This window comes from Budorcas taxicolor, chromosome 7 (genome assembly GCF_023091745.1).
Source record: "Budorcas taxicolor isolate Tak-1 chromosome 7, Takin1.1, whole genome shotgun sequence".
NCBI classification, from domain to species: Eukaryota; Metazoa; Chordata; class Mammalia; order Artiodactyla; family Bovidae; genus Budorcas; species Budorcas taxicolor.
The window spans coordinates 26,649,261-26,672,175 of record NC_068916.1 but is presented as its reverse complement, the minus strand read 5'-3'; the positions used below and the strand labels follow the sequence as shown (position 1 = coordinate 26,672,175).

Here is a 22,915-nt window from a genome sequence, read left to right as displayed (position 1 = left end):
TGAATTTACCTAGAAATCAAGTTGCAATGTCCCAAATAGACAGAGTTTAAATAGTATGATGAGTTCATGGATGTCTCATGAAGACTGAGAGAGATCACCTGGAGAAAGAAATAGTACTTTGTGTGAGGCCAGTACAGCTTAGCTTTCAAATCAAGAGTCTCTTTTCTTTATCTAACCTGAATTTATTCATGTAGAAAACTTTAACCCCATCCCTTCCAGACTTTCTGTGGTTCATAATTCTTTTTAATGAACTTGGCCTATTGATCTGCACCAAGTGAGTCCATGGTTGTGGCCTACTTTTGTTGTTATTGTTGTTAGCATGAATTAAAGATTTTAGTGGAAATCTTTATAAGACTACTAAAAAATATAAGACAAATTGTTTTGAAAAGGGGATTCTCAAGATTTTCCTGTAGGCAAGAAATCTAAGCTCTTGAGCAGGCAATAGACTGCTTTGAAATAAAGTAAGGAATTGAATAAGGAATAGTCTTTATATTTTTTGGATCTTTTCAGCCACATTCTTAGACACATCGGATTGCATGTTTTCACTCTTACAATAATTTATGAATGAAAATATATTGGAAAACAGACTGTTTAAGTAGCATCTGGTTGTTAGTATGATTATTTCAGGCTGTCTCAGCCATATGTTTAGAATCAGGTTTAAAGGCTTCTTTGTAGCTTCTATGTAGAGGTTGTATATATTCTTCCATTACCTGAAAGTAGGGCAGGTGCAAGAAAGAAAATCATTCACAGTTCCCATCAAAGAAATATACTTTCTGATTTTCCAAAATCAGAAGCAAAATGTACTCAGATTTGCTGATTACACTTATTTAATTTTTGAATTGAAAATTGCTCAGTCATGTCTGACTCTTTGTGACCCCATGGACTGTAGTCCATGGAATTCTCCAGGCCAGAATACTGGAGTGGGTAGCCTATCTGTTCTCCAGCGGATCTTCTTGACCCGGGTCTCCTGCATTGCAGGCAGATTCTTTACCAGCTCAGCTATGGGTGTTATTTATTGAGGCCTATGATGAAGCCTTTTTTTGAAAGGTTTTGATATCCCTGGACCACAAGGTATGGGATGGAACTAAAAATTACAGAAAAATGTGGTGATTTTTAAAAAATATTTATTTATTTGGCTGCCTTGGTTCTTAGTTGCAGTACATGGAATCTAGTTCTCTGACTAGCGATTGAACCCAGGCCCCCTGCATTGGGATCATGGAGTCTTAGTCACTGGATCACCAGGGAAGTCCCTGAAATGGTATGCTTTTAAATTTAGTAATATCAGAGTTTTGGGTGAATAGTAAATGAAAAATTTTTTGAAATGTATAGCATAAACTCTTGTGTTTTAAATATTTTAATGTTGGAACTTTTAGGGTTCAAGTTCAAATAGAAACCCATCAGAACATGGAGATTCTGTTAAAAGTCAGTGTGGAGATGGAAGTACAGATAATTTAGCCAGTGACTGTTTTTTAGTACAGTCTATCATTAATATAAGAGAAATACTGACTGCTTCTCTTTTCTCTTCTTTTCAGCTACTCCGTGACTGTGCAAGAGTCATACCCACATCCCTTTGATCAAATTTACTACACTAGCTGCACCGACATTCTGAACTGGTTTAAATGCACGCGGCACAGGTAATGGAAACTCAGATGTGTTTATTTATTTGGCATAGTGGAATGGAGTCTGACACAGTCAGAGATATTAAACCCTTGAGAAGGTGGGCCCATTCATAGAGTGAATAACTATTGAGTGCGCGTGGTTGTTGTAGCCATGTTCCAAGCTGCGGGAGATACAGAAACACAAGTGATTGTCTGTCCCTCGAGGAACTTACACAGAAAACATTTACTGATCACCATCATTTGATTAGCTGAAGTCACCCAGCTGTTGAGCAAAACTGGGGAGACACTCTTAAATAAAACTCTCTTAGACTATGTTTCTACTTGAACATCTAATTTAATTTAGACTAACTTAAATTTGAATTGAATTTAAGAAAAATAAGCCACATGCTTATTTTTTCTATAAAAGTGAAAACAGAAAACAAAAACACTATGTTAAATAATCATGCTAATATGGAAGAAAACTGTCTTGATTTCATCAGTAAAATACTTGTTGTCTGGGTTGTGGGTGGACTGTGGTACCTGCTGATTTATGCTGTACTAAATGATGTCACACTCATTATTATTTCTTAGGACAAACTTCCCTTGACTGCTGTATCTAAACCAACATTCCTTCATGTCACAATCTATTACCTTACTCAAGCTTTATTTTTTGATAGCATTTAATCATTACCAGCCATTATTTGATAATATATTTATTTGTTGAGTGTATACCTTAAATTATACAGGTCTGTCTTCCCCAGTAGAATGTAAATTCCTTGAGGGCAAGAGCTTTATATTCTTTCACTCACTGTGAGCTCTTTCCCCAATGCCTGGAATATAGTAAGTGCTCAATAAACATGTGTTATATAAATGGATCGGTAAATGAATGAAGCTTGAGTTATAGGTAAACTTCTTTATCTTTTGGTGTCCTATTTTGTAGTAGGGTAAAAATTTTAAAGGATTTCTCCAAATTCTTCCTCTAAAACCTATATAGATACATGATGAGTGATTAGATAAGTAACATATGTGAAAATGATCAATATCTTATAAAATATCTCAAGTGAAGTAGAGAAGACATGCAGCTTCTGATTCCTTGGAAAAAGTGCTGATGGACTTAAATGTCCATTCAGTGTATTCTTAGCAAATTGGTGAGTTAGTATAGTATTGCTCAAAATATATATCCCATGTTTCTTCTTTATTATTTTGGAGGACATTGTTTTTTATACCTATATCATGTTTGACAGTTTTTTGTATTAAAATATAAATTTTTGATTTCTAATCAAATTGCAGATCAAAAGATGTAATGATGTGATTTTTTTTTTGACCTCTGTATAGAATCAGTTATCGGACCGCCTATCGACATGGAGAAAAAACTATGTACAGGCGCAAGTCCCAGTGCTGTCCTGGATTTTACGAGAGCAGGGAAATGTGTGTCCGTAAGTAAGACTTAACGTTTCTTGGAAGTTCATTTATTTTCCCCAGTGTTGGTTTGCATCTGTTAATGGCAGCCTGCGGAGATGGAGATTGAGGCCTGCGGAGATGGGGCATCTTGGATCCGTCCCTTATACTCGCTGCTGCTGTCTTGGCCTGTGTAAGCAGGGAAGCGTTCGCTATGTCCCTCTATCCTGTCACAAGTCTCGACATGAAATTCGCTTGGGGAGAAAGCAGAAGTTAGAGAAAAATGATTCAAGGTTGGATGCTGCAATGTTCGTTACAATTCTTCAAGAAAAGTCTGTTTGGAAATCAGTCAGGGAGTCATCAGAGCAGAGAACAGAGATGTAAGCTTCCTGCAGCAACTCACCAGAGTCTTGAGTCAACTTCCAAGGGGCCAGCGTGTTCTTTTCTGGTATATAGACTGAAAGGCTTCTTACGGAGCTTTCACAATATGAAATGGCTGTAAGTCTGAATCACGAAGTAGACCTCTCTTTTCATTGTCATTTCTTTCGTCCCTCCCCTCCCCATCTCACTGATTCATTCTGAGATATCTTGAGAGAAGTTTGGTGTTTTATGATACGCTTTAGGAAATCTTAGAATATCGTGTAGTTTGCAATTGTGTTTTCTAACTATTGTGTGTAGGACTCTTAGAGACACTTAAGATAGGTATTATTAAAAATGATTTTATTCAAATATTTTGGCTCAACAAAAAGCTAGAAGGACACCTTTGCTTTCTGAGATGAGATGCTGGTATTGAGTAGAAAAAAAAGACAGAGTTCTGCTCTAACGTGGAGGCACTAGAAACTTCTGATCATGTCTGGGCTTGAGACTCCACAGAACTGAATGATAGCACTGGGTGGCCTTGGACAAACCATTTATAAATGGGTTTATAATTTTATTTGGGGCTGCTGCTGCTGCTAAGTCACTTCAGTTGTGTCCGACTCCGTGCGACCCCATGGATGGCTAATTTGCTCTAAATAAAGAGAGGGCTTGGACTAGTATATGTATCATCTTCCTTCTAACCTTCGGAGTCTATTCTTTATATAGAAAGGGTGTAGCGTTAGTCACTCAAGTTATGTCTGACTGTTTGTGACCCCACGGACTTATGAAGCTCTCCAAGCTCCTCTGTCCATGGAATTCTCCAGGCAAGAATACTGGAGTGGGTTGCCATTCTGTTCTCCAGGGTATATAGAAAGAGTGATATCTCAAATTTGATTCAAAACCAAGGCTATATATGAATAAATGTTCATTGAAGAGAAATTAGAAAATGTAACTAAGCAAAAAAGGAGAAAATACAAATATATTGTGAATGTTTTTCCTGGTCAGTAAATGTACTTCTGCAACAGTTTACAAATGACAGAGTTTATTGCATTATAGATGTTCATTTAACTGATCTCAGCTCTTGAATATTTACATGATTTCCAAGTTTTAACTATTATGGACTAATTTAGAAGATGTCATTGTGATTAAATCTTTGTTCATCTACATAATTAATAGGTAAGGATACCTTCATAGAAGTAGAATTTCTGGGTTAGAGGCATACACATATTCCTAGAATGTTTGGTGTGTTTTCAATTTATACCCCCACCAGCAGTGTAGAATGTCTTTTTGCTTATATGGTGGTGGTGATTTAGTCATTAAGTTGTGTCTGACTCTTTGCAACCCCATGGACTGTAGCCCTCCGGCTACTCTGTCCATGGGATTTCCCAGGCAAGAATACTGGAGTAGGTTGCCATTTCTTTCTCCAGGCATCTTCCCTACCCAGGGATTGAACCCAGGTTTCCTGCATTGCAGGTGGATTCTTTACCAACTGAACCACCAGGAAAGCCCATCTTTTTGCTTACCTGTGCCAATTTTCCTTTTGCTATTTTTCTTAATTTGCATGTGTTTGATTAATAATGGTGCGGAATAAGAAAAATTATGTTTATAGTCAAACATCTTTGAGAATAATCATGAACTGATCTCTGTGGCCTAAGCTGATGGGAAATTTTCAAAGGAGGGCCTTGAATACACACAGCCTGGAGAGTGGGGAGGCCTGGCTGGTTGGGCTGGCCACTTCCCAGATGTTTCAAGGAGACATTATCTTGGTGTTCTTGCTAGGGTTCAAACCTACAAGCCTAGCTGTCGGGACATTGAGAAAATAGCTCTATCTATTGTGGATTTTTTTGTTAATCCAAATCCTAAGAGTCATATATAAAGTCAGGGTGCTTATTCATTGTTACACAGAACTTGGAGAGGTGCTGACATGGTATCCTGGTCATACCTTCTCTCCTTGAAGATCTGGCATGTGGGAAACTAAATTTTATTGGCAGCTGATGTAGGGATTATGGACCTGAGCAAGGTTAGTTAGAAATTTCAGTGCTTCATGGTTCTAGCCTTCCAGAGCCCAGTGCCTCCATCAGTAATACAGCTAATCTCAGAAAGCAGGGCAATCCCACAGGACCGTCATACCTGGTAAAAATTATTGCCATAATGTGATGGTAAAGATATTATAACTCTTCCTTGAGAGAAGTCTCATACCAGCCAGTATGACTCCTGACTGCTTGGATGGCCATCTCTAGCATTTGTCACTAAAATTTTCCTTTTCTTGCAGTTTTCCTTAAATATGTTAATACATTTAATCAGCTCACTGTCTGGTCTCCGAGGCCTGGGAGCTGTTTGGTCTCTCTAAGGGTATTTTTGTATCTCTCCACTCTGATGTCTTGATTTCATAGCTTAACCCCAGAGGACAAGCATGCTTCCGTTACTTCCTTGTTCTCAGGGATGCCTCTGGTCCATCTTCTCTTCTCTCAACAGCTGGCACTAGTGAGACACCCTTGTGGATAGAGAAGGAAGAGAGAACACATGATTCTTGTTTCTGCTTTCATAATCTTTTTTTTTCCAACTAGGTTTTGCTGCCAGGCACCCAGCACAGTCACCATTTTAACTGTTTCCAGCAAGTTATCAAAAGGAAATGAAACACACGAATTGGTTATAATTTTGGTTTAATTTTGTTAATCAGTTTACCTAGAAGGGAAAAAAAAAGGATGGTTTCGCATAACAACCTATATTAGAAAAAATAGTTCCTTTTATGTGGCTAAGGTAGCTCCCCTGGAGAGCAAGTCCCATCTTCCCATCTCTCCCTCCCCCTGCTTCATCCTGCCCAAGATTATTCATTTCTACTAAACTCTCAGGCTGTACAGAAGCTGATGGTCCACAGAGCACACTTTGGGTAACAAGGCTCTGTGTTCAGAAGACAGACATTTACCATCAGGCAGGAAGAGCCAAAACAAAAAATGTAGGGAATAGTGTGGTTAGAAGCCTTTCCTAAGAATCTGGCTGGAAAAAAGAATGGATTGGAAAATTTTCCAAGAAGAAAATATTGCTGGACATGAAGATGTCTGTAATTCCTTTGTGAGGTTTTAACCTGTTCATAAGATTACACTTGTAAGGTTATTCATTTTTCAAAGTTCCTAGTATTGCCTGATTGTGTTTCATTATTTTTAAAAACTGGAATGTCATTTATTTTCTCGACTTAAAAAATTGAAATAGAGTTGACATAAAATATGTTAGTTTCAGGTTAGTGATTTGACATTTGCATATATTAACAAATAATCTCCAGGATAAATCTAATAACTACCTGTTAAAATTATTACAAAGCTCTTATAACATCATTAACTGTATTCTTAGTGCTGTATTCATATTACATCTATGTGGCTTATTTTATAACTGGAGGGTTTTGCTTCTTAATTCCCCTTCACCCATTTCACCCTCAACCCCCAATGTCAGAAACCACTCATTTTTTCTCTGTAGCTGTGATTCTGTTTTCATTTTGTTTTTAGATTTCACATACAGTTAGAACCAGACAGTATTTGTCTTTTTTATGTCTGACTTGTTTCACTTAGCATAATACCCTCTGTGTGCGTGCTCAGTTGCTTTAGTCTTGTCCAACTCTTTGAGACACTATGGACCGTATGCCGCCGGGCTCCTCTGTCCATGGGGATTCTTTAGGCAAGAATATTGGAGTGGGCTGCCATGCCCTCATTCAGGGGAATCTTCCCAACCCAGGGATTGAACCTACACAATACCCTCTAGACCTATTCATATTGTTGGAAATAGCGAAAGTTCACTCTTTCTATGGCTGAATAGTATCCCACTGTATCTGTATATCACATCTTCTTTATCCGTTTATCCATTGGCAGACACCAGGTCGTTTCCATGTGTTGGCTTTTGTAAATAATGCTTCAGTGAACACGAGGTGCAGATAATCTTTTTGTGTTAGTGTTTTGTTTCCATCAGATAAATACACAGAAGTGGAATTGCTAGATCATGTGGTAGTTCTGTTTTTAATTGTTTTGAGGAACCCCCATACAGTTTTTCATAGTAGCTGTACTATCTTACATTCCCACCAGCATTGCACGAGGATTCCCTCTTCCCCACATCCTCACCGACATTTATTGTATCTTGTCTATTTGATGATAGCTATACTAACAAATGTGAGGTGATGTCTCGTTGTGGTTTTGATTTGCATTTCCCTGATGATTAGTGATGATGAGCACCTTTTCATGTACCTGTTGGCCATCTGTATGTCTTCTTTAGAAAAAGGTATTTTCAAATCTTTTACCCATGTTTTAATCAGGTTTGTTTTTTGCTTGTTGATACTCGTGGGTGTTTGCTTTGCAGTAGTTTTTTAGTTTGATGCAGTCTCCTTTATTTTTGTTTTGTAGTCTTTGCTTTTGGTGTACATCCACAGAATCATCACTGAAACCCATGTCAAGGGCTTTACACCTATGTTTTCTTCTAAGAGTTTTATGGTTTCAGGTCTTGTGTTCAAGTCTTTAATCCATTTTGAGTAGATTTTTGTGTATGGTGTAATATATGATCCAGTTTCACTTTTTTGCATAGGGTTGTACAGTTTTCCCAACACCATTGATTGAAAATATTGCTTTATGTTCTTGACTCTTTTGTCACAAATTAAGTGATCATATATGTATGGGTTTGTTTCTGGACTCTGTATTCTGTTCCACTGATCTATGAGTCTGTTTTTATGCTAGTACTATACTGATTACTACAACTTTGTAATAAAGTTTGAAATCACAGAATGTGGATACCTCTAGCTTTGTTCTTTCTCAAGATCACAAATGGAGTCATTTGTGGTTCCATGCAAATTTTAGGATTGTTTTTTCTATTTCTGTGAAAAATACCATTGGGTTTTTGATAGAGATTGAATTGAACCTGTAAGTCATGGCTTTGTTAGTATGGACAATTTGACAATATAAATTCTTCCAACCGTGAGTGTGAAATGCATCAAATGTATTTGAGTAAGGCTTTATGTATTTGTATCTTCAATTTCTTTCATCAACTTATTATAGTATTTAGTGTAAAGGTCTTTCACTTCTTTAGTTAAATTATTCCTAGGTTTTAAATTCTTTTTGATGCCATTATAAATGGGAATTTTTAATTAATTTATTTTCCTGATCACTTTTACAATAGTACTAGCAATTAATTTTAATTTACTAAAATTATAAATCCAAAACCTAGTTGTTTCTTGACATAGAAAAAGAACTTATGGTTACCAAAGGGGAAAGGGAAGGTGGAAGGATAAATTAGGAATATGGGATTAAGAGACACACAGTACTATAAATAAAGTAGATAAACAACAAGGATTTACTATATAATACAGGGAACTGTATTCAGTATCTTATAATAACCTAAATTGGAAAACAATCTGAAAAATATAACTGAATCACTTTGTTGTACACCTGAAACTATGACAATATTATAAATCAGCTCTACTTCAATTAAAAAAAAAAACAGAAATAACAAAACCTACTTGTTCTTAAGCTAAATTCACCTGACAGATGTTTTACTCATCAGTGATTGATTTTTTTTGAATCTTTTGCCATTAAGATATATAAACGTGTGTGTGTGTGTGTGTGTGTGTGTGTGTGTGTGTGTGTATTTGCCTTACTTTAACCACCATGGTAATTGCTACAATTATGTATTCTTTTCATATAGTTCTTAGCTTTCATGACCACACATCCCTTATAAATATTAGTGTCTGGTTGCATTTTGCAAATGTCAAGGCTACATTTGCATTTCAAATCACAACCTCTGGGGTCATCTTGCTCATCCTCTCCCACCTTGCCTTGGTGCCGGTCCCATGTGTTCTCTGAAGTCATGAGAGTAGACATTGTTTGGCCCTTCCTCCACAAGATCAGTAGTCTTAGACACTTCCTATCTTCCATCTTCTCAACCTTGATCCCTCAAGATTTCATATAATTCTTTCCTTTAAAATTTCGATCTTGTTCCTAACATGAAAAGATGCATAGCACAAACTGGCTTACATGCAGTGTTCCAAGGTTATCTGTTAACATCTATTTCCTCCTCACTTTTTGACTGTCTCACATTTTCTTCCTTCTTTCCTTCCTTCCTTTCTGCCTTCCTACCTACCTACTCATTCTATGTGGGACACTTAAATGTTGCTCACTGTAGCCACTAAACTATTTTGAATCTCTTTGTACACGTTTGTACATTCATAAGACAAATTTAGTAGGATTTCTGGGACAAAGAGTATGTATTTTGTATCAGAAAAGATTAGGTTTGGCTGTGAGATAAAAGTTTGTTTCTTTCTCACATGAGTCCAGAGGTTGGTAAACCAATAGGAAACCCAGCAATTTCCACCTTTCTGCTCCACCATCTCTAGGGTGCGGCCTTCATCTTCATGCGCCATTATTGACTTCTTCACATCAATCTAGGTCCCCAGCAGTGGGTAGAAGAGGCAAATGACAATGCCAGCTATTTCCTGAGGAGAGTTCCTAGAAGTGATCCCATTCCATTTCTACTTTGGCGAGTACTTAGTTACGTGACCTCATTGAGCTGCATGGGCGTCTTTATTCTGAGTGCTCAGGAGCCCAGTAAAAATATATTTCTATAGGAAGGGAAAAATGGAATATTAGGAGAAAGGAGAAATCTGAGTCACGTTTTAAGACTTTTTGATACAAACTTCCAAATTGCTATCTAAATTGGTCCTAACAACTTGTCTGCCTGCAAGGAATATATGAGGGTGCCCACTTCCCTGTATTCTTCCCAACACTAGATGTGATTATTGCTTTCAGGCTTCTGGGTGACAACAGTACCTTGCTTTTCTTTGCATTTCCTTACTTATTAGTGTTTCTGTTCTCTTAAGAAATATATATTTGTGAGCTACTTGTATTTTGGTTTCAAGGGTGATAAAGTAGACTGCTTTGTTCTTCAAACAGCTATAGAAATGCTGTTTAGAAACAATAGGTGGCAGTGGAGAGAGAAATGGGCTGATTTCCCAGCTGGTAAAGGAGATAGTTTGAGACTGAGACTTGAATGATAAATGCCAGGAGTCAAACCAGCAGGTGCTTCGAGCTCCTTACGCTTACCACTGTCACTAGAATTCGTTCTCCCCATCCTAAAGTCCACAGGTCCTCCTCTCCCAAGGCCTCACCTGTTTGTAGCTCCAGGAACTGTTTGGAGCCAGGGTGGCCGCCTGACTTCTCCCACGGCCCCCACCATCAACACCAAGGAGAGAGCCATGATCTCTTCCCCTGTGGCAGTGAGAGCACCCCGAGCAGTCCTAGACAGCGACATGTGAGCTTGTGGGTCGGTGGGAAGGAGTTGAGACCCAGACTCGTGATCACCATGTTCTTGTACTTGAGTAGTGAATAAGGACTTGAGGCTGGCCTAGGCATCTAACCATCATTAGCAACATTAGAACTTTAGGAAGATGTGTTGGGTTTACACACGACTGATTTCCAAACGCATCTTTGGTACAAGTGGAAGTTGCTTGTAAACTTGGTTTCTTGGGACTAGGAAAAGCTTATAGCAAAACAGCAGAATAAGAAGTTGGCAACTGTCCCTCCTTGGGAAGGATTGGCTGGTCCAAAGATGAGACTAGAAATGCATTGTCCCTCCCACGCCCTTGACTGATGGCAGAGAAAGCAGATCACTGGGAGCAGGGCTGCCTGCAGCAGGATTGTGAGTGGACAAAGGGCATGGCTTGGGGCTCTTCTCCAGTGCAGCTCCCGTCCTGAGTCTGTATGCCCCGTCTTCTGTTGCTGGATGCTGCTGCAGAGGAAAGGACTGTTGAGATGACTGTTTCCTCTGTGGTGAACTTGACTTTGTTACCCTACTTGTGTTAGATGCATATATGTGTGCTAAGTTGCTTCAGTTCAGTTCAGTTCAATTCAGTTCAGTTCAGTCGTTCAGTCGTGTCCGACTCTTTGCAACCCCATGAATCGCAGCACGCCAGGCCTCCCTGTCCATCACCAACTCCCAGAGTTCACTCAGACTCACGTCCATCGAGTCCGTGATGCCATCCAGCCATCTCATCCTCTTTCGTCCCCTTCTCCTCCTGCCCCCAATCCCTCCCAACATCAAAGTCTTTTCCAATGAGTCAACTCTTTGCATGAGATGGCCAAAGTACTGGATTTTCAGCTTTAGCATCACTCCTTCCAAAGAAATCCAAGAGCTGATCTCCTTCAGAATGGACTGGTTGGATCTCCTTGCAGTCCAAGGGACTCTCAAGAGTCTTCTCCAACACCACAGCTCAAAAGCATCAATTCTTCGGCGCTCAGCTTTCTTCACAGTCCAACTCTCACATCCATACATGATTACTGGAAAAACCATAGCCTTGACTAGACGGACCTTAGTCGGCAAAGTAATATCTCTGCTTTTCAATATGCTATCTAGGTTGGTCATAACTTTTCTTCCAAGGAGTAAGCGTCTTTTAATTTCATGGCTGTAATCACCATCTGCAGTGATTTTGGAGCCCCCCAAAATAAAGTCTGACACTGTTTCCACTGTTTCCCCATCTATTTCCCATGAAGTGATGGGACTGGATGCTATGATCTTCGTTTTCTGAATGTTGAGCTTTAAGCCAACTTTTTCACTCTCCTCTTTCACTTTCATCAAGAAGCTTTTTAGTTCCTCTTCACTTTCTGCCATAAGGGTGGTGTCATCTGCATATCTGAGGTGATTGATATTTCTCCCGGCAATGTTGATTCCAGCTTGTATTTCTTCCAGCCCAGCGTTTCTCATGATGTACTCTGCATAGAAGTTAAATAAGCAGGGTGACAATATTCAGCCTTGATGTACTCCTTTTCCTATTTGGAACCAGTCTGTTGTTTCAGGTCCAGTTCTAACTGTTGCTTCCTGACCTACATCAGTCATGTCCAACTCTTTGCAGCCCTGTGGACTGTAGCCCACCAGGCTCCTCTGTCCATGGGATTCTCCAGGCAAGAATACTGCAGTGGGTTGCCATGTCCTCCTCCAGGGGGTCTTTTCAACCCAAGGATCAAATCCATGTCTCTTAACATCTCCTGCATTGTCAGGTGGGTTCTTTACCACTAGCACCACCTGGGAAGCCCCTTCTATTATATGGTGGAGGTCAAACACTCACTTCAAGTTAAAGCTGTGATGGGGGCTTTGCAGCCCGTGTGGCTTGCAGAGGAGACACAGGAAGAGGTATGGGACTGAGCTGTCACCCTGTTGTCTTGTAGGCCAGCCCTGGTGGTAGAGGACCAGTTCCCATGGATGTGCCCTGGCTGTCTTTGCACTCAGTAAGAGAACTTTGGAACCGTAAATAAGAAGGCTTCACTCCCACACACTGAACTGTATATGATTTCCTGTGCTTAGCAGAGAGCAGTGTGACAATTGATTACCATAGCACTGAATGAATATTCACAGCTGATTTTTCACTTGGCCAGTTTTGTGAAAAAACTGAACTGGTTGGAGGCAAAGAAGGAGCTAGAACTCTGGTCTGTGTTTATGTAATAAATAATTCCTGCAAATGAGCTTGACTCTTGCTTGAATGTCATGTTTCAGTAAGCAGTGGGTTGTAAACTGAAATTTGGGGTTAAGAGCTTAAAGACATCTGCAGCTCACTTACCCAGGACGGTTTTCCTTCCAGGAGACAGATATGCCATACAGGTGGCTCTTCAGGGGGCCCAGTTAGGCTGTTTGCCACAAGTTGGACACGACTGAAGTGACTTAGCAGCAGCAGCATAGATTTCTTCCTGTGTCTTTTATATTGGAATGTTATGTTATATTGAACTGGAATTAACAAAAAGTTTCCCTTTGTGGGGAGAGGGAAATATCTCTTAGGAGTCACTACCTGGAACATCTTGTTTAGAAGAGAGTGAGACCGTGAGAGTGAGAACATCATGAGACCATGTCTGTGCTAAGAGGGAGAACAGAGTGACTCATTAATGATTTCTGTCATGGTCATTGGGTGGCCCGAGTGCCCCACATTTGCCATCCCTGTGTTAGACTCTTTCTGGCCTCCTATGACATTTTGGACCTCTTAAATCATGGAGATATCATCAGTTGAGGTTCCTGAATTATGCACCTGGTCATAGGTTCATGTTATACCTTCTCCAATTAACTGGGAAGTTATATGTACTATTCCTGCCCTTGTCTCCAGGAAGAATGGGTTTCCTCTTTGTGAGCTGGAACATTTGGCAAGCTAACTCAGGATAATATTGTCAGCAATTTTGTTTAAGGAATGGAAAAGCATTTTCAATGGCTACACTTTGCCCCACTGTCAGCCACTGGAGGGGAAACATAGGCTTGGGGAACTGGCCGAGTGGGCAAGGATTTTGGAAAGAACTTCCCTGTGGGTTCTTGTTTCCCTCACCTGAAGATGATGGAGTTGCTCTTGTTGTTCAGTTGCTCATGCCAAACTCTTTGCAACCCTGTGAACTGCAGCATGTCCGACTTGCCTGTCCTTCACTATCTCCTTGAGTTTGCTCAAAGACATGTCCATTGAGTCAGTGATGCCATTCAACCATCTCATCTTCTGTCACCCACTTCTCCTCTTGCCCTCAATCTTTCCCAGCATGAGGGTCTTTTCCAATGAGTTGGCTCTTCATATCAGGTGGCCAGAGTTTTGGAGCTTCAGCTGTAGTATCAGTCCTTCCAATATTCAGCGTTGATGTGCTTTCAGATTGACTGGTTTGATCTCTTTGCTGTCCAAGGGAAATGATGGAGGGACACATTTAATTTTTTGTCCTGGCTTCATGTCATTTTGATCTATTGCTGCTGAAAAGTTTTGGACTCAGATTTTTCTGGATGAGAAGAGCTAGAGTACAGGGACTGTGAAGATTCAGCCTTTGGCAGAGGACTGTTTTGGGGTGAGCAGTGCTTTTCTGGAGCATTCAGGGAACATGGTGAGTATTTAGGGGAGAAGGAGCATCTCTCTGAAGTTGAAGACTATCAGAGCTTTCTGTTCCTGATTTGTTTGACTCTCACACTCACAGGCTTGTTTAATAATAAAGTTGTGATCTTGTCAAATATTTCCAAACAGCCTTGGTGTGTAGACTCTCTTAAGCAGATCCTTTTGAGTACAGATAAAAGTGAGACAATCCTGTTAAGCTCTCCAAAGAGACCCTGAACTGACAGCAAAACCAGATGGTATGTTCCTAAATACACCTACCCGTGATGCCCTTTCTGCCACTAGCAGTGGATTTTTTCATGTTTCCATAGGGACCCTGCCTTCTGTTGCCATGGAGCCCGACTTGGTTCAGAGGAATGTACCAGTAAATACTGGGAAAGATTCTTTGTCCGCATACTGCACCAGCAGAAATTCCAGTTTTCCCACACATCTATTAGAACCTAACTTATGTTTTCTGATTTAGGTCTTTGGTTTCTGATAGTAGTGAAGTTGGAAATCTGATAAACAATGCAGGAAACCTTTTTTGTTTTATTGCTTGTAATTCATGGTGACTACTTAGGATTTTATAGATAGAAACCCTGAATTTAATAATGATAATAAAACTTCTATGTTTAGCCTCCATCTAAACAGATGGAAATCTTGCCTTCTGCCTGTTTTTTCCTTAAGAAAGTTCGACTTTAGAGTCCCATGGAGACAGGGCCAAAGGAAAACAATGGAAAGCTTTACCTTATCTCTAGAAAATTAGTTTCTGCTATTTCAGTCTTTGCAGACGGGGAGAATTTTTACAGTTCCATCATGTATGCAGTCTCCTTATGGGGATAAATAATAGCTAATATAAATGCTGAGAACTGAGAAGCAATTTTTTTATTGCACTATAACTTTTTAGAGAAAACTAATTTAAAAGTAAGGGGAAAATTATATTTTGATCTAAGTTACCAACCACAAAATATTGACATGACCAGGTGATGATGAACTTGCATTTTTTAGTCTGGGATAGCTGCTGTCAGCACTTTCACAATTAATCCAGTGGTAAACTTAGTACATCCCTCCAACCACATACACAGATGCTAAAGGGAGAGATTGATACAGGCAGTGCTCTGGGGGGACTGATCTTTCCTGGTCTGGGTACTCAGTCGCTCAGTCATGTCCAACTCATTGTGACTCTGTGGACTGTAGGCTGCCAGGCTCCTCTGTCCATGGGATTCTCCAGGTAAGAATACTGGTGCCATTGCCTCTTCCAGGAGATAATCTTACACAAGCTTGGAAACGTAGTTGCTCAGTTGTGTCCGACTCTTTGTGACCCCATGGACTGCAGCCCACCAAGCTCCTGTGTCCATGGGATTCTCCAGGCAAGAATGCTGGAGTAGGTTGCCATTTCCTTCTCCAGGCGATTTTCCTGACCCAGGGATCGAACCCAGTTTCCTGCATCGCATGCAGATTCTTTCCCACTGAGCCACCGGGGAAGCCAGTCTTCCTTCCTGAAGTTATAACAATAGTCCAAGTTCCAGAGGTAGTTTTTCCCTTTTGTTCCTTGATGAGTAATTCTTAAAAAGATTGAAAGGAAATTATCTAGAGTTCCAAGAGAACCACCACATAGAAAAGCAGCCATCTTAGTTAGGTCGCAGAGGGCAGCATGGTCTGAAGGTGGGCCTCCCTGACCAGCTGGGCTCATTGGAGAAGCAAAGGCTGTATGGCAAGTCTACAGATATGCCACCCAAACTGAGGTTTAAACTTTCATTTTGTTGTTTGTTTTAGGTGATAAGTCGTGTTCAACTCCACGATCCCATGGACCATAGCCCTCTAGGCTCCTCTGTCCATGGGATTTCCCAGGCAAGAATATTGGAGTGGGTTGCTATTCCCTTCTCTAGGTGATCTTCCTGATCCATGGATCGAACTTGCATCTCTTGCATTGGCAGGTGGATTCTTTACCACTGAGCCACCAGGAAAGCCCCAAGCTTTAAAAAACAACTGAATCAGTTGATTGAACTTAGCATGTAATCAAGGGATAGAAAAAGAAATGTGCTACCTCAGATGAAATCCATCTGTTGATCCAGAGAAGTCCAGAGACTTGGACCCCCTGGGCATTATGTGTAATTGCATGGCCCTTGGGTGAGCTACTGAGTACTCTTTTTGCAGAATTCACGGTTGCATTTAGCCAGTGAAATTGGAAAATGCCTGTTTCTAGATTGCCTTTCTCAAAAATTTAAGTTTGGCTTTTAAATTTTTGTTGGAGTAAAGGCATGCCTCAAACTTACTTGACCATAAAATTCCCTACCCCTCCACCCCTCTTTTCTATTTCTTCTAAGAACACAATGGAACTGATAGTTTCTAGAGTCTACTTATTTGGGAAATGATGCTGTAAGGCCTTTAGTTTGCTTTTATATAACCTTAGACTGGAAATTATAAATATTTAACTGGACATGGAACAACAGACTGGTTCCAAAGAGATGGGAACCAGACCACCTGACCTGCCTCTTGAGAAACCTATATGCAGGTCAGGAAGCAACAGTTAGAACTGGACCTGAAACAACAGACTCGTTCCAAATAAGAAAAGGAGTACGTCAAGGCTGTATATTGTCACCCTGCTTATTTAACTTCTATGCAGAGTACATCATGAGAAACGCTGGACTGGAAGAAGCACAAGCTGGAATCAAGATTGCTGGTAGAAATATCACTAACCTCAGATATGCAGATGACACCACCCTTATGGCAGAAAGTGAAGAGGAACTAAAAAGCCTCTTGATGAAAGTGAAAGAGGAGAGTGAAAAAGTTGGCTTCAAGCTCAACATTCAGAAAACAAAGATCATGGCATCTGGTCCCATCACTTCATGGGAAATAGATGGGGAAACAGTGGAAACAGTGTCAGACTTTATTTTTTGGGGCTCCAAAATCACTGCAGATGGTGATTGCAGCCATGAAATTAAAAGACGCTTACTCCTTGGAAGGAAAGTTATGACCAACCTAGATAGAATATTAAAAAGCAGAGACATTACTTTGCCAACAAAGGTCCGTCTAGTCAAGGCTATGGTTTTTCCTGTGGCCATGTATGGATGTGAGAGTTGGACTGTGAAGAAGGCTGAGCGCCGAAGAATTGATGCTTTTGAACTGTGGTGTTGGAGAAGACTCTTTGAGAGTCCCTTGGACTGCAAGGAGATCCAACCAGTCCATTCTAAAGGAGATCAGTCCTGGGTATTCTTTGGAAGGAATGATGCTAAAGCGGAAACTGCATTACATTGGCCACCTCATGCGAAGAATTGACTCATTGGAAAAGACTTTGATGCTGGGAGGGATTGGGGGCAGGAGGAGAAGGGGACAACGGAGGAAAAGATGGCTGGATGGCATCACTGACTTGATGGACATGAGTTTGAGTGAGCTCCGGGAGTTGGTGATGGACAGGGAGGCCTGGCATGCTGCGATTCATGGGGTTGCAAAGAGTCAGACACAACTGAGTGACTGAACTGAACTGAACTCTATCAGAAACTCTTTAGGTGTTTATTTTCTTGTTTTCTTCAATCTTATTGAGATATTATTGACAAATATCAATGTGTAAGTTTAAGGTATACAGTGTGATGATTTGATAGACTTTCATATTGCGAAATGATTACCATAAAAGGGTTAGTTAACGCCTCCTTAATCTAACATAATTACCATTGTATTTTTTGTGGTGAGAATATTTAAAATTTAATCTCTTAACAGCTTTTAAGTATGTAGTGTAATGTTGGAGAAGGCAATGGCACCCCACTCCAGTATTCTTGCCTGGAGAATCCCAGGGATGGGGGAGCCTGGTGGGCTGCCGTATCTGGGGTCGCACAGAGTTGGATATGACTGAAGCGACTTAGCAGCAGCAGCAGCAGCAGTATAATGTTGTTATCTATAATCATTCTGCTGTACATTAGCTCCCAAGAAATTATTCATCTTACAACTCAAAGTTTGTGCCCATGGACAAACATCTCCCCATTCCTCTCACTCCCACCCCCTGGAAGCCACCATTCTACTTTCTATTAGTCTATCTTTTTCAGATTCCACATATAAATGATATCATACAGTATTTCTGTTTCTCTGTCTGATTTACTTCACTTAGAATAATGCCTTCAGGGCCATCCATGTCACAAGTGGCAGAATTTCCTTTTTTATGAATAAGTAATAGTTGAATATGTATGTATATGTATGTAGGTGTGTATGTATACACACACACACACATATATATATATACACATATTATATGATCTCACATTTTTTTATCCACTCATCAGCCTAAGGAAATTTGGATTGTTTTCACATCTTGGCTATTATGAACGCTCGTGCATTAAACAGGGTAGTGCAGATGTCTCTTTGAGATACTGATTTTATTTCTTTGTATATGTACCCAGAAATAGGATTGCTGAATTATATGGAAGTTCAATTTTTTATTTTTTCAGTAGCCTACATACTATTTTCCATAGTGACCATATCATTTTTCATTCCCACTAATAGTGCAAAAGTGTTCCATTTTCTCTATATCCTTACGGACACTTGTTATCTCGTTTTTTGATGATAGCCATTCTAACAGGTGTGAGGTAAGTTGAAACCTCCTTGTGGTTTTGATTTGCATTTTCCTGCTAATTGTGATGACAAGCACCTTTTCATGTACCTGTTTTAGTGTATGACCTTTTTATATATTATTGAATTCAGTTTGCTAATATTTTGTTGGGGAATTTTGTATATTTATTCATCAGAAATATTGGCCTGTAATTTTTTTTTTTTTTGAGAGTCTCTGTCTGGTTTTGGTAACAAGGTATGATTAGATGGCATCATTGACTCAATGGACATGAATCTGAGCAAACTCCAGGAAATAGTGAAGGACAGGGAAGTCTGGTTGCTGCAGTCCTTGGGGCTGCAAAGAGTCAGACATGACTTAACAACTGAGGAACAAGTGATGGCCTCGTAGAATGAGTTTGGGAGTTTTAGCAGAGTTTGAGAAGGATAGGTATTAACTCTTTATGTTTGGTTATATTATCATGTGAAACTGTCCAGTGCTGTACTTTGTTTGTCAAAAGATTTTTAGTTGCTGATTCAGATTCATTACTAGTAGCTGGTCTGCTCTGATTATCTACTTCTTGACTTGGTCTTGGAAGTTGGTATGTTTCTAGGAATGTTTTCATTTCTTTTAGGCATCCATTGGTGGGCATTTTGTTTATTTCCATATCTTATGTGAATTATTGAATTGAAATTGAAGTCGCTCAGTCGTGTCCAACTCTTAGCAACCTCATAGACTACAGCCTACCAGACTCCTCCATCCATGGAATTTTCCAGGCAAGAGTACTGGAGTGGGGTGCCATACTGAATTGGGAGTGCATGTATCCTGTTTGTATCAGAGTATTCTAAATTTGACTTATATTTGCCTTTACCAGTGTGTTATATATTTTCATATTTTTATGTCAGTAATTAGCATCCCTTTATTTCAGCTCAAAGAACTCTTTTTAGCATTTTCCCCCCAAACTTGAAACTTTTTATTTTGTATTGGAGAGAAATATCATATGACATCCTTAAATGTGGAATCTAAAAAGAAATGAAACAAATGAACTTACTTAAAAAACAGAGACTCACAGACTTAGAAAGCTTTTCAGAATTTCTTAAAGGAAGTTATGATGGTGATGAACTCCTTCAGCTTTTGTTTCTCTGGGAGAGTTTTTAATTTCTCCTGCATTTTGAGGGACAACTGCTGGATAGAGTATTCTTGCTTAGTGTTTTTTGTCTTTTGAAACTTTAAATACACCTTTATATCCAGGCTTTTAAGCTTTCTACTGAGGAATCAGCCCATAGTTTTATGAGGGCTCCTTTGTAAGTTACAAGCTTATTTTCTCCTGCTGCTTTTAAGATTCCTCTTTGTCATAAATTTTTGACAGTTTTAAAATAATGTGACTTAAAGAAGATCTCTTTAAGTTAAATTTGTTTGGTGACTTATGAGGTTCATGTACTTAAACATCTAAATCTCTCCTACACTTAGGACGTTCTCAGCCATTATTTATTTAAATAAGCTTTCTTCTTCCTTTTCCCTCTTTTCTTTCATGATTTGCTGTTGATTCCCTTTATGGTACGCTATAGATAACTAGGCTTTCTTAACTCCTTTTTATTCTTTTTTACTTTGTTCTCCTCTGACGGGATGCTATTAAAATGTCTTCCTTTTCACAGATTCTTTTTTCTGTTTGATAAATTCCTTTGTTGATGCTCTCTATTGTATTGTTTCACTTCATTCATTATATTCTTCAGATCCAGAATTTGTTTGGTTCTTTTTTTGTGATTTCCATTGCTTTATTAAGCTTCTTGCTTGTGTATTTATCCTGATCTTATTGAATTGTCTTTCCATGTTTTCTTGTAGTTTACTGAGCTTCTTTTTAAAAAGCTGTTTTGAATTCTTTATTAGGTAAATCTCAGGTCTCCATGTCTTTGATGTTGGTTACCAGAAGATTATTATGCTTCTTTGGTGATGTCATGTCTCCTTGATATTTAATGTTCTGTTTCTGTTTTCCCTTTTGCAGTAGCAGTCACCTCCTCAGTCTTCCCTTACTGATTTTGGTAGATAAAATGTCTTCTGTCAGCTTTGCTGGGGATTCTGAGACTTTCTGAGACCTTCTATTGATATGCCATCATGGTTATCTGGGTCATGAACATCTTTTGTGTAGTTCTGTGTATTCTTGCCACCTCTTCTTAATATCTTCCGCTTCTGTTAGGTCCATACCATTTCTGTCCTTTATTGTGCCCATCTTTACATGAAATGTTCCTTTAGTATCTCTAATTTTCTTGAAGAGATCTCTAATCTTTCCCATTCTATTGTTTTCCTCTATTTCTTTGCATTGATCACTGATCAGTAGATGGGGAATAGATGGGGAACTGATCAATAAATGGGGAAACAATGGAAACAGTAACAGAGTTTATTTTCTTGGGCTCCAAAATCACTGCAGATGGTGACTGCAGCCATGAATTTAAAAGATGCTTCCTCCTTGGAAGAAAAACTATGACCACACTACAGCATATTAAAAAGCAGAGACATTACTTTGCCAACAAAGGTCCATCAAGTCAAAGCTATGGTTTTTCCAGTGGTCATGTATGGATGTGAGAGTTGGACTATAAAGAAAGCTGAACACTGAAGAATTGATGCTTTTGAACTGTAATGTTGGATAAGACTCTTAAGAGTCCCTTGGACTGCAAGGAGATCCAACCAGTCCATCCTAAAGGAAATCAGTCCTGAATATTCACTGGAAGGACTGATGTTGAAGCTGTATTGGCAGCTTGCACAGAAAGCTGGATAAATAGTAGGGGGTGGTGTTGGTTGAGGTACACAGACTACTGGGAATGCCCGTGGACCAATTGGGGGTATCCACAGGCTCAACATCTGCTTTTGCACATGGGTGGGCTTCTTGATAGACCCTGTGACATGCATAGTTGGATCCACGTTTCTTTAATGCTCTCTGAGATTTCTTTCTGCTCTTCTTCCCTCCCCTTGATCATGTAGCTCACAACTCCATACTCTTGAACATAGTAAGAGAGAAAGAGGCTTCTTTGACAAAGTCCTGCACAGCTGGGGGGAAGCTCCACTCATTCATATGCACTAGCTTGCCCCCACATGAGAAATCACAGGATGAGAAGGACTCGCTCAGCATGTGCTCTGGGAGGGGTGGTGTGCATAAAGTCTAACCATTCCTCTTACCCTCTCCAGTGTGTCCAAACTGATACATCTTTTTTTTTTTTTTCTCCAGTGATGTGCTAGAGCTTCTCCTTTGGACACCTGGTACTTCTCAAAGGCTATCTCATCCAGGTGTTATTGTCTAATACATTGTTCTCTTGGGGTTCCTAGACCATAGCCAAGATGGACTGGAGAGTTCACAGGCCACTCAGTGTCCACAGCTGGGAACAGCTCTGTATGTCCATTACTTGACGCGCGGTTAGGTAAGACTGCTTCTGGGTCCCTTGGTATATGGTGTGGGATTCCATAGCTCCCATGAAGGCTTTTTTGTCTGTGGGTGAGTGCTGAATCATTGTTCTTGAAGGGGAATACCATGATAGATGTCTTTTTCAGGCATGTTGGCTGTGTCACTCTGTAATGTCCTCTAAGGACAGTGATAATGTCTGTTTAAACAACTCAAGAAAGAGAAATTTTAGTTGAGTCATGACAGGATATAGCAGACACTTCTTCCTTTCATCATTGTATAGACAATACACCTATTACTATCTTCATCAATTGGTACAGCATTATTATTATTATTATTAATAGAGCTGTTTCATGGCAAATGGTTGTTTACCAAAAGTGAAGTTGTCAATGAGTTATCTGCTTCTGTGTATGAAGCTGATTTTGATATTAACTTGAAATGGCTGTATAAATCATAGATTTGCAGTCAGTACAAGAGTAAATACTAAAATTAAGAGAAAAGGATGGATAAGTTTAAAACACAGTCTGTCAAAGAGCTTTATGGCTCTTTATTCTGAACATTTTAAGACTGTCACCGATGTGTGGATAAAGCAGGCCAGTACTCTCTGTTGGAGGTGACAAACTAGCAGGCTGAATGGTTTGACACATAATCATGTTTTGTTTGGTCCACTTAGCCCAAAGTAGGGCTAGTTAATGCTTGTCACCACACATAGTTACAAATGGTTTTGTCTTGTGATGAGGATTTTTATGGTCTATTCTCTTAGCAACTTTCAGATATGCTATACAGGATTATTA

The 22,915-nt window shown here is 39.6% G+C and overlaps 1 protein-coding gene across 1 annotated transcript in view; it reads left to right on the top strand.

Annotated features, from left to right (window-relative positions):
* Positions 1-22,915, top strand: part of MEGF10 (multiple EGF like domains 10) — a 137,590-nt gene that overhangs the window by 9,721 nt on the left and 104,954 nt on the right. Inside the window, exons 2-3 of the mRNA XM_052643017.1 lie at positions 1,533-1,634; positions 2,934-3,034. Coding sequence (XP_052498977.1) covers positions 1,533-1,634; positions 2,934-3,034 — 203 coding nt within the window. The remainder of the gene's footprint in view (positions 1-1,532; positions 1,635-2,933; positions 3,035-22,915) is intronic.